Source organism: Bos grunniens, chromosome 18, assembly GCF_055505025.1.
Source record: "Bos grunniens cultivar Pamir isolate PY7600 chromosome 18, Bosgru_T2T1.0, whole genome shotgun sequence".
Taxonomy (NCBI): domain Eukaryota; kingdom Metazoa; phylum Chordata; class Mammalia; order Artiodactyla; family Bovidae; genus Bos; species Bos grunniens.
Genome location: NC_141182.1, coordinates 60,572,295 through 60,584,631, shown reverse-complemented (window position 1 = coordinate 60,584,631; position 12,337 = coordinate 60,572,295). Strand labels below are relative to the sequence as shown.

Genomic DNA, 12,337 nt, shown 5'->3' with positions numbered 1-12,337 from the left:
GTGGACATGAATTTGAGCAAACTACAGGAAATAGTGAAGGATAGGAAAGCCTATGTGCTGCAGTCTATGGGGTTGAAAAGAGTCAGACACGACTTAGCGACTGAACAACAACAACAAAATCATAGCTTGATCTTTCCAGTGATCAGCCTCCATCCAAGAGCCCAACTCGAGTCACCTCAATAGAACAAAATATGCTCCTAGTGTAAGTGAGAATGGGGTCTGGCTGCTCACCTGCTCAAAAGCCAATACACAGGCCAGGTTGGTGGAAAGGAAAATTTGCTTTATTTTGAATGCCGGCAACCAGGGGTCATCCAAGAATGGACTCCTGTCCAAAGGCTAACTCTTCACCCCCATAGCTTTTATAGATGGAGGGAGGAGGCTACCTGCACAAACAACAGTCAGCTCTGACAGTCATCTTGAAATTGGTCTTTGGTGGTCTGACCAGTGTTGTCTTGATTGTTTTCAGATCAGATCAGATCAGTCGCTCAGTCGTGTCCGACTCTTTGCAACCCCATGAATCGCAGCACGCCAGGCCTCCCTGTCCATCACCAACTCCCAGAGTTCACTGAGACTCACGTCCATCGAGTCAGTGATGCCATCCAGCCATCTCATCCTCTGTCGTCCCCTTCTCCTCCTGCCCCTAATCCCTCCCAGCATCAGAGTCTTTTCCAATGAGTCAACTCTTCGCATGAGGTGGCCAAAGTACTGGAATTTCAGCTTTAGCATCATTGCTTCCAAAGAAATCCCAGGTCTGATCTCCTTCAGAATGGACTGGTTGGATCTCCTTGCAGTCCAAGGGACTCTCAAGAGTCTTCTCCAACACCACAGTTCAAAAGCATCAATTCTTCGGAGCTCAGCCTTCTGACCAGTGTTGTCTTGATTGTTTTAGGTACAGCTAATCTTCAGTCGGGAGAAGGAAATGGCAACCTACTCCAATATTCTTGTCTGGAAAATCCTGTGGACAGTGGAGCCTGAAGGGCTGCTGTCCATGGGGTCGCACAGAGTCAGACACGACTGAAGTGATGCAGCAGCAGCAATCTTCAGTCAGAAGATCAGTTTGTTTCCATTTGAGGTCCAGTCTCAGAATTGAGTCAGCTGTTGTCATGGCTACGGTCTAGTTATCATGTACTTGAGAAGGAACTAAAGGTCCTTGACTTTGCTTAATAACCAAATTGTTAGTATTTAGTCTTGTTGGACTGTTTTCCTTTGTTTCTGCATTTTCGCACTTCTCTGATTAAACTTATCCTTTGGCTAACATTTTTCCCACAGACAAAAGGCAATCAGAGGACACAGGAGGAAGAACCAGAGGGTCCTGTTCCATTTCACCAGTATTCTTATCACTTAGGAATTTACATGGGTCTTACAAGCTCTGAGGATGAGATGGTTGGATGGCATTGTGGGCTCGATAGACATGAGTTTGAGTAAACTCCAGGAGTTGGTGATGAACAAGGAGGCGTGGCGTGCTGCAGTCCATGGGGTCAGAAAGAGTCGGACACAACTGAGCGACTGAACTGAACTACAAGCTTGGTGCCAGGAAGCGAGGGAGAAGAGACCAATATTCATATTTTCAATATTTTCATGTGTGTATGTGTGTGTGCGCTCAGTCGTGTCTACTCTTTGAGACCCCATGGACTATAGCCTGCCAGGCTCTTCTGTCCGTGGGATTTTCCAGGCGAGAATCCTGGAGTGGCTTGCCGTTTCCTACTCCAGAGCATCTCTCCAAACCAAGGGCTGAACCCACATCTCAGGTGTCTCCTGCATTGGCAGGCAGATTCTTTACCCCTGCACCACCTGGGAAACCCCAATCGTCTCACACCATGCCAAACCCAGTAAAGAAATATCCCTGGGAGCAGGAACCAGTCATGACAATTTTTAAAGCTCACCATGTGACTCTGATGTGCAAAGTCAGGTCCAGTTTATTTTTGCGCTTATCAAGCTACATATGAAACACCTAGAATTGTTAATAAGACTCAAGATATTAGTTTGAGAATACTGGCTTGTGGCTAAGGATTTGTATTTCTTACAAGATACAGTCTCTGGACTTCACTGCAGGTACCAAGATCCTCTTTACTCAAGAGAATTTGATGAAGAAAAATAAAGAAAATTAACTTGAGGTGACAAACAAAAATGAAAACACCTACAATATACATTCTATTTCAGAGCATTTTATTAATACTTAAAGAAATCCATCAAAAAATAACATTATAATGGTTTTTAATAACAAACTGCAAAAAGTTAAGAAAATAATTGCCCTTAACCAAGTGAAGAGAACTTACACTGAAATTCTTCAGACATTTTCCAAAATCATAAACAGGCCTTTTGCCCAGTTACCCATATTTTAGTCATTTACTCATCCACACGGATGAATTTCATAGCTTTTACTGACATTATAACAGTTTCTTTGTATTCCACTTCTTACATAGCTAACTTACAAAGGACTACCTATGATAATTTCGCAAGCTCCATTTTAAATACAACAGAAATTTACAAAACGTCAAGGCAGTGTTTGTCCCCCGGTCCCCAGTCATATCTGGAGTTCCAGAATCTGCACAGGCAAGTGCAGATTCACCAGACTCAGGGATGCCCACATCTTCCCAACTCTCCGCCACTCAGTCTCATCCCAATCTAGCAAGACTTGAAGATGAGCCTCCCTCCATGGGAGTGAGGGGGAGGGTCACACGGTCACTCAGGGGAGAAAGAGACGAGGACACACCTGTCCCTCAGATTCCTCGCTGCTGTGAGGGTTCTGACCAACGAGTGTAGACTTCTTGAGAGGAGGAAGCACCTGAGATTGGAGCTTGGCCAGCCCTCACCCCATCTTATACAGACAATTCTGTCTGGCTGACCAGAAACACTCGTGGTGGGGATTAGAGACACTCCAGATCTTTTTTTTTTTTTAATTTAGTTTTAACTGGAGGATAATTCCTTTACAAGGCTGTGTTGATTTCTGCCACACAACAGTCAGCCATAAGTCTACATATGTACCTTGCCTCTAGAAACTCACTCCCACCTCCCCACCCCACCCCACCCCTCTAGGGTATGACAGAGCACTGGGTTGAGCTCCCTGTGTTCTACACCAACTTCCCACTAGCTATCTATTTTATACATGGTAAAATACGTTTCAGTGCTACTACTCAGTTCATCCTCCTGTCTCCTTCCCACCACTGGGGACACTGCAGATCTTGACGGGGCTCGGCCAAACTGAGTTAGGTGGAGCCTGCAGGCATAAAGGGGCTTTCCCGGGGGCGTCCAGTGGTAAAGACTCCACTCTCCCAATGCAGGGGGTGAGGGTTCGTTCCCAGTTAGGGAACTAAGATCTCACATGCCTCAGAGTACAGCCAGGAAAAAGTTGGGCGTCACGGCTGGTGTCTTCCTGGTCACGTGGGTGCTTGTCAGGATCCAAGTCCAGGTGTACTGAGGGGACATGGGAGAGCCTGGCAGCCCCAGAGCAGGTGCTGAGAATGGGGCTGGAAGCTGTAAGATAGGCCAAGTCTTGCCTTTTGGTGAGAGATTCTGGCAAGTCTGCACAGGGATCTAGGAAGCCCTCTCAAGTCATGCCTGGAAGCTGCACTGAGTTCTGGGCACACTGTTGTACAGCACGTTGGGGGCTGGGCTTTGAGCCCATATCAGGACATTAGCTTTGTGCCCAGAGGTCACAGACACAACCCAGGGCAAGCCGGGTGGAGTGGAATATCCCACGGGATACCATCAGGCCCACTGGCTGTCGACTCGGCCATGAGAGTGGCCTCCAGGCAGAAGGTCTGCACAGCTGGGTGAGGCATTAGCGTCCACCGCGTGTCTTGTGTCCACAAGCACTCAGTTCAAGGGCAGAGTCATCTCTTCTTGGGGATCTGGGCCAGTGGCTGACCCATGAGGACAGGGCCTAGGACAGGTCTCCTCTTGGACGTTTGGACAGGCATCGGCCGGGTGGGTTGCTGTGGGAGAAGGAACCTCATTAGATACCTCGGGAGTCAGAATTATCTAACTGAATGCAGTACGGCACTGGCACTGATCGTTTCAACAATATAGTAATAGAAAACAGGAACATCATAAGCAATTTGGGACAAATGTTGTATTAGCTGGCAGACTAATACAATATAATTATATATATGTAATATACATATAATAAAATAAAATGAAATACAATAGACAGAAAATAAATATATGCTAGAAGTTTTTTTCTACAACAGGAAGAGGAACAACCCAATTAGACACAGACAACACATACAAAATTAAATTTCACAGAAAAGACATGCAAATAAATGGTCATTACACATTTGCAGAGAAATCCACCTCAGAGATGGTCAAGGGGAAAAATTACTATACCAATCTGAGGCTTTTGCCCATCAGTTATGGCCATGAAAACTTTCCTATATTGTCTATTGTTAAGGTCAATGGTAGAAACATTTTCCTATGCAATGTGAAGAATGTCAATAGCAACTATCTTTTTGAGGACAATTGGGAGTAATTGCAAGTTAAAAGATGCCTCATCTGGACTTGAAGTCAGAGAAGGCATCTGATAAAACACTTTGTATGCTAAAATCATCCCTGAATATTCATTGGAAGGACTGATCCTGAAGCTGAAGCTCCAATATGTTGGCCACCTAATGTGAAGAGCCAACTCATTGGGAAAGACCCTGATGCAAGGAAAGATTAAGAGCAGGAGGAGAAGGAGCAACAGAAGATGAGATGGTTGGATAGAATTACCAACTCAATGGACCTGAATGTGAGCAAACTTCAGGAGATGGTGAAGGACGGGGAAGCCTGGCATGCTACAGTCCATGGGGTGGCAAAGAATCAGACACGACTGAGCCACTGCACAATAAAAATGCTGAAATGCCTTCACTAGCTTTTGCTGGCCTACTTGCATAAAAAATTAAAATAGTGGGACCAGAATTTTGGATTCCCCAACCCATAGTGTAAAAAAAAAAAAAAAAATGGAACCTGAAAAATATAGAAAGTGAAAACAAAAAACAGGACACCTAGCGGCCAGCCTGGGTTTAACATGACCTTGCACACATGAGAGGCATGAAGTGAAGTGGCTCAGTCGTGTCCAATTCTTGGCGACCCTGTGGACTGTTGCCTACCAGGCTCCTCCGTCCAGGGATTTTCCAAGCAAGAGTACTATATCACATAGAAGCACAAGGGGGATGGAAGGGAGGGACAGAGCAGGGGGGCTTGGGCAAGACTCACCCTCATGAAGGCACGCAAATCCTCAGGCTCCTGTCTCTGCCTCTTCCCTTGGCAACTCACAGGGTGGGTCTGGGGAACAGCATTTCTCTGCGGCACCTCTTGCCTGCAGAACAGTTCATGTAAGTGTCTGGATGCCCCTACCTTTCTGTCTTCACCACTGACCAGGAGCCAAGAGCAGCCCTGGAGCCTGGTCCTAGCCCCTGATTGGGGTGAGGAAGGTGGCCAAGGTTCTGAGACTTTTGCAAAGGCAAGTCCTTCCACCATTTCAGAGGCAGCTTCCTCTCCCGGAAGTGCCTCTTCCCCTCCTGAGGTCTCATCCTTGAACACTCTCAGGTGGTTCTCTCCATCCTTTCAAGAGAGCTGCTGGCCCTTCCCCCATCATGATTCTCAGGACTAGAATAAGCTCTGAGGGTGTTCCCCACCCCACCAAAATCATTCTGAATTCCACAATTCCTCACCTTGGTTCTGGTTCCTGCTCTCTGACAGCCTCATTAAAGAACGTTGGAGTCTTGATGTCCTGGGGTCTCCTCGGTTCCAGATTCTCCTTCTTCTTGGAGCCCAAAGGCTGTGGAGCAACGGCCCCAGCCCAGGACTTCATGGGGCACCACTTGCTGGTGGCCAGGTGTCCAAAAGCACCACAGTTTCTGCACTTCACCTGGGGGTGGGGGAGGAGTGTGAAGTTAACAGGTATCACAGGCAATCTTTTTTCAAAGATTAATTTATTTTATAGTTTTTTTCAACTTTTTTAAAGCCATACCATATAGCATGTGGGATCTTCGTTCCCTGACCAGGGCTCAAACCCATGCCCCCCGCATTGGAAGCATGGAGTCTTAACCACTGGACTGCCAGAGAAGTTCCCACAGGCAAATTTCAAAGGTTAATACAGTTGACTCTTCGAGAAATGGGTTGAACGGGGCAGATCCATTTACACTCAGATATTTTTCATACATACGTACTGTAGGATGACCACATCCAAAGTTGGTTGAATGCTCAGATGGGAAACCACTTGCAAGTATAATGGACTACAGGGCTGGCTCTAAAGTCATAGTTGGATTTTCCACTGACTAAGGTTTGCTGCTCCTAACTCTTGCATTGTTTCAGGATCAGCTGCATAAGGACAGATTTTTGAAGTTGCATATTGATTTGGGATAGAAGACATGGAGCAGAGCTGCCAGGAAATTTGAGATCCTACGATGCAAGGAGATCCAACGAGTCCATCCTAAAGGAAATCAGTCCTGATTTTTCATTGGAAGGACTGATGCTGAAGCCAAAACTCCAATACTTTGGCTACTTGATGAGAAAAACTTGACTCATTGGAAAAGACCCTGATGCTGGGAAAGATTGAAGGTGGGAGGAGAAGGGGACGACAGAGGATGATATGGTTGGATGGCATCACCGACTCAATTGTCATGAGTTTGAGTAAACTCCGGGAGTTGGTGATAGACAGGGAGGCCTGGTGTGCTGCAGTCCATGGGGTCGCAAAGAGTGAGACACGACTGAGTGACTGAACTGAACTGAACTGAACTGATGGTGCTGCCCACAGAGCATTTTAGAGAGAGAGATCAAGGAGAAAAGAATCTAGTGTCTAAAGGTAATAAAAATGAACCAGGTTTGTGCATTGGAAAAACACCCAGCTTGACATGACACTGAACACTGAATAAAGTTTCTCCTCAGAGGAGCTGATGGGTCAATTGTCCTGGTGAGGATACTACAATCCAAGCCAGCCTTGGATAAGTAAGAACATCTGAGTCATAAGACACAGATGTTTCTGAGTTCTTTGGTTGTCCAGTGGTTAGGACTCAGCACGTTCATTGCCCCAAGCAGGGGTTCAATGCTTACTTGGAGAACTAAGATCCTGCAAACATTTCCACAGTAAAATCCACTTTCTGGGATGCATGCAGACACCGTGGTTCTTGAAACATCCAAGCTTCCACCTACCTTGTTATTCTTGCCTGAGAAAGTAGTCCTCCGCTCCACAGGTCCCCTCAGTAGCTTCTTCACATTCTGAGCCATAGTGGGTCTCTGGGGCAGTTGGTGAATGTAGTGACTTTTTATCTGCCTCACCTCCTGGGGCTTCTGGGCACTCTTCCTTGGGAGTTGACTATTGGATTTTCTAGTCACAAGAAAAAAAAAATAAAGGTAAACACAGAGACCCTGATGGAAAAGACACTGATGCTGGAAAAGACTGAGGGAAGGAGGAAAAGGGGATGACAGAGGATGAGATGGTTGATGGCATCATCAACTCAATGGACATGAGTTTGAGCACACTCTGGGAGCTGGTAAAGGACAGGGAAGCCTAGCCTGCCGCAGTCCATGGGGTCGCAAAGAGTTGGACACGAGTGAGTGACTGAACAACAATGAACATAAAGACAGAAGCCCATCATACCCCCACTTCTGAATGAACGAGGGGCTCAGTGATCACTAAGGCACACCCTCTGTGAGTTGGTCTACTCATGAACTCATGTCCCATTCTGTGAAATGTGTCATCTTTTTCCGTCATTACTTAGTTCCAGAGTGGGACATTGCCTGAGATGAATCCTCTTATTAACAAACAGGGAAATTAGATTTGCAACCTTGAATGCCTGGTTTTGATGACCTGGCTATGATCAGGGCTTCTTCTAATGTTTCTCCCTGAGAATTTCAACATAAACTTGGGCCTGAATTTTGGATTTTTAGCCAGGTACTCCCTCCAACATTTAAGCATCTACCAATATTTATTAAAGCTAAAACGGAGGCAGCCAACAAATATGGAATTTTTCCCCACATACTTTCAGAAAACTCACAATTTTCACATAACAACTTCTTACTGAGAAAACCTGCCAGTTCTTCTGACAAAGCATTGCAAAGATGTGACATGTAAATTAATGAACACCTGTGAAATTTCAGACATGACCCCAACCCCATAGGTCAACGTTTAATAGAGGCTTTTGCACAAAGCCGCAGATGAACAAGCAGTCTGAGGGTCCTTGTACAAGCTCACATATATGTGCAAACTCACACCAGGCTGAGGCTGTGCTGTGTTGAGGGACACACAAGTCAAAAGTCTATGGTTGGGGGAGGGTCTTCCTGGTAGCTCAGTGGTGAAAAATTCACCTGCCAAGGCAGGAGACACGGGTTCAATCTCTGGTCCTGGACGATCCACATGCTGTGGAGAAGCAAAGCCTGTGTGCCACAACTATTGTGCCTAAAGCCCTTGTGCCTAAACTAAAGCTATTGTGCCTAAACAACTATTGTGCCTAGAGCCGGAGAGCTGCAACTGTTGAAGCCGGAGTGCCTACAGCCTGTGCTCTGCCATAGAGAAGCCCACACACCGCAACTAGAAAGAGTACCCCCCACACACAATGCTCACTACACCTACGGAAAAGCCTGTGCAGCATCAAAGACCCAGTATAGTCAATAACTAGATAAATAATTGTTTTAAAGTCTCTTGGAGGGAGGAATCGGGATTGACACATATACACTATTGATACTATGTATAAAATAGATAACTAATGAGAACCTACTGTATAACATCAGAGACTCTACTCAAAGCTCTGTGGGGACCTAAATGGGAAGGAAACCCAAGGAAGAGGGGATATATGTATACATGTGCCTGATTCACTTTGCTGTACAGCAGAAACTGACCTATTGTAAAGCAACTACACTCCAGAAAAAAAAAAAAAAACTGGTTTTTCATCTATGCAGGCAGAAATCTACAGCTACATCTGTGCCCTTGGGAATCCCTCCAGGCCCTACCCACATCACTGTCTGACGTCTGACCTACCTCTCCTCTTGGACTCCAGGTCTCTGTGGAGCTCCGTGAGGCTTGTGCACTGGAGGCTGACATTTCTTATCGGGGACACAGCGGGCAGCTGGGTCCTCTCCTGGCAACAGAGGGAACCGTAGCAGAACCTCCACAGAAGCATCAACTACCCATTTCTCTGTCATCAAGTCGAGCTGATGGAGACAAAAGAGAACCAACATACAATCTGAGTTTTGCACCCAGGAAGAAGCCTTGGGATTACAGAAGATGAAACAGACTCCCAGTTTCCTAAGGTCTTTAATGTAACGCTAGTCTGAGTGTAAACGTTCTTTCCTCCAACCCCATGATGAGTTTTCTCGTTATCTTCAAGGAGCAGGCAACAGGGGGTGAACGTGGGGTGTTAAGGGAATACTGGGAATCCCCAAGTGAGAACTGAAGAGCCAGAGCCGTAGCATGTTGGTTCTCTTTTGTCTCCATTAGATCGAAACTCGATTTTTGATTGAGTTCGATTGATTGAATTATTGGTCATATGATTGAACTCAATCTCCAAGCACCCTTTCCTATGTGCACCCACGTTGTTCATCATTGAATTTCACCCCTGTGCACAGGAAAGCCTACCTTAGCACTGAAAGCAGAGCGGAAGTCCACCTTATTCCTCAACATCTTACTTGCCCGACCTAAAACCTCGAGTACTTACATCTCTTTGTGGGATCCCGATCTCCTGTAAGAATGCTTTATCCTGTTCCATGGAAAGTTTGCTGGGGTCCATCGCTGGGGTTTTACCCCAGAGATTCTCTTTCTCTGTGGAGTAAAGAAAATGAAATTTTATTTTAGACATTGAATTTTAGGCCATTGAATTTTACACATTCTTAGAACCTCCCACGTACAGGACAGTCAAGTCCCATCCCTCTTCTCTGCCTACCATCTCACCTGCTACTTTTTATTCAAAGTATATGTACATATTCTTCTACTAGGAACAGAGTACCAATTAATGAAAAATAAGGTGATACTATTTACAATAGCCAAGACATGGAAACAACCTAAATGCTCATCCACAGATGAATGGATACAGAAGATGTGGTAAATATGAGTACTGCTGCTGCTGCTGCCAAGTCGCTTCAGTGGTGTCCGACTCTGTGCGACCCCAGAGACGGCAGCCCACCAGGCTCCCCCGTCCCTGGGATTCTCCAGGCAAGAACACTGGAGTGGGTTGCCATTTCCTTTTCCAGTGCATGAAAGGGAAAAGTGAAAGTGAAGTTGCTCAGTCGTGTCCGACTCCTAGCGACCCCATGGACTGCAGCCTACCAGGCTCCTCCGTCTGTAGGATTTTCCAGGCAAGAGTACTGGAGTGGGGTGCCATTGCCTTCTCCAAATATGAGTATTACTCAGGCATAAAAAAGAATGAAATAATGCCATTTGTAGCAATATGGATGGACCTAGAGGTACTATACAAGTGAAGTAAGTCAGAAAGACAAAGATCTTATGATTTCACTTATACGTGGAATCTAAAATACGACATAAGTGAACTTATCTATGAAACAGACTCACAGACATAGAGAACAGATTGTGGTTGCCAAGGGTGACGAGGGGTGAGGGAGGGATGAAGTGAGAGACTGGGGTTAGCAGATGCAAACTATTATATATAAAATGGATAAACAACAAGGTCCTACTGTATGGTACAGGAAACTATATTCAATATCCTATTACAAATCATAATGGAAAGGAATATGAAAAAAGAATACATATAAATTTATATAAATGAAACATTGTACTGTATACAAGACATTAACCTTCATGTAAAAATTAACACTTCGGAAGTATTTTGTGAATCAGCACTGTGCTAGAAATTCTAGCAAAGAATTAACTAATCCTTACCTCAATGCCTGAAAATGGACCGCTGCAGAGTTTTCCCAATCTCCTAGTTTGCTGAGGACAAACTGAGGCCCCTAAAGAGAAAAGAATTCAATCGTGCTTTTGCTGTCTGTCCAGAGCCACTCAGATATGTGCACACTGGGCAAAACCGCTGGAGACAGAGCAGTTACCTGGATGAAGAGGGAAGAGACCACTTACCAGAATGCCTTCTGCTGGCCTTTATACTGTCTTAGGAACCCCCACCTTGGCCACGCCCTCCCAATATCCCCATCTCCTTTACCTAATCACGTGACAAAGCCCCGACAACCTAACCTGATTGGATAGAATGTTGTATTGTGTTTTCACCATTCTTTTACACTCCCACTTTATTTCGAAGTATAAACCTGAAAAAATAGTCTAATTTGGTTTTTTGCCATTCCCTAAGACTTTAGAAAGATACATTTATAACTACTTCATTTAAACGATATAGTGAAAGCATTAGTCCCTCAGTGCTCGCGGACTCTTCTGACCCATGGACTGTAGCCAGTGAGGCTCCTCTGTCCATGGGTTTCTCCAGGGGTGAATACTGGAGTGGGTTGCCAATTCCTCCTTCAGGGGATCTTCCCAACCCAGGGATCAAACCCATGTCTCCTGCATTGCAGGTGTATTCTTTACCCTTGAATCTCCTGGGAAGTCCCTCACTCAGGGAACTTCTTTGAAAAGATGGAATGGGTTGACTAAAAAATTAATAAGATCTAATGGAAATACAAATAGATTGCAGTGGGAAAATATCCTATTCCACAAGCTGTCATAAGAAGTAAATAAAATTTACCATAATGGATTATATTAAGAAAAAGAAAAGACAGTTCTGCCAGGGACAGGAAAGAAAGGGTCAGCACATGGTATATCTGATCATGGGACTGGCATATTTGATGGTCTAGAATAAAGTGTGTTTTCCTCTTCATATTTTCAATGACCAATTTCAAGTATTGAGGAAGCACTTCCCAAACACAAATTAAGTTAGAATAACTCATCTCTGGGACTTCCTAGCAGTCCAGTGGTTAAAACACTGCACTTCCATGGGAGGAGGCCAAAAAATAAAAATATAAAATAAAATTTCTAAAAAGAAAATGTAACTCTGGTTTCCACATAGCTCTTACAGGTTTATGGTCAGGGTCCTAAATTTCAGCCAGCTCCACATATGTTCTGCTAAACACACTGGGATAAAAATATATGAGTAACTCAGTATTTTATATTTTTATTTTTTGGCTTTCTCCCATGGAAGTGCAGAGTCTTAACCACTGGACCTCCTGGCCACACCCTCAGGTAACCATCATCCTAATCTAATCACATGGTAACAGAGCCCCGCCCACCTCCCCTGATTGGATGGAATGTTCTAGTGGTTGTTAACCATTCTGTCACACTCCAAATTATACCCAGTGTGTAGAAATGAAGAAATATAATTTGGTCTTTGGCATTCCATATGATCTTAGAAAGATAGACATATGACCGTACAACTTTGCAATTATATACTATGTTTAAAATACTTAA

At 44.9% G+C, this 12,337-nt stretch overlaps 1 protein-coding gene across 2 annotated transcripts; it reads right to left on the bottom strand.

Moving 5' to 3' along the window:
• Positions 1-2,149: 2,149 nt before the first annotated feature.
• Positions 2,150-11,409, bottom strand: LOC147354504 (protein FAM90A27P-like). 2 transcript variants are annotated; one of them, XM_086354360.1, is made up of 8 exons: positions 10,978-11,002; positions 10,811-10,881; positions 9,633-9,736; positions 8,957-9,129; positions 7,132-7,306; positions 5,652-5,848; positions 5,194-5,296; positions 2,150-3,935 (listed from the first exon to the last, which is right to left on the bottom strand). In XM_086354360.1, exons 3-8 carry the CDS (start codon positions 9,702-9,704, stop codon positions 3,834-3,836), a joined length of 822 nt encoding a protein of 273 aa, XP_086210486.1. In that variant the 5' UTR covers positions 9,705-9,736; positions 10,811-10,881; positions 10,978-11,002; the 3' UTR covers positions 2,150-3,833. The 2 variants fall into 2 exon arrangements, with proteins under 2 accessions (XP_086210486.1, XP_086210487.1); XM_086354361.1 differs by lacking the exon at positions 5,194-5,296 and having other exon boundaries at positions 2,913-3,935; positions 10,811-11,409.
• Positions 11,410-12,337: the final 928 nt, after the last annotated feature.

Bases quoted from the DNA above. Each gene is read 5' to 3' on its own strand.
- LOC147354504 (XM_086354360.1), bottom strand. From the start codon at position 9,704: ATGGACCCCAGCAAACTTTCCATGGAACAGGATAAAGCATTCTTACAG. The intron at 9,130-9,632 runs GTAAGTACTCGA...TGTCTCCATCAG, and splicing joins TCGGGATCCCACAAAGAGAT to CTCGACTTGATGACAGAGAA. The intron at 5,297-5,651 runs GTGAGGAATTGT...ACTGTTCTGCAG, and splicing joins GAGCAGGAACCAGAACCAAG to GCAAGAGGTGCCGCAGAGAA.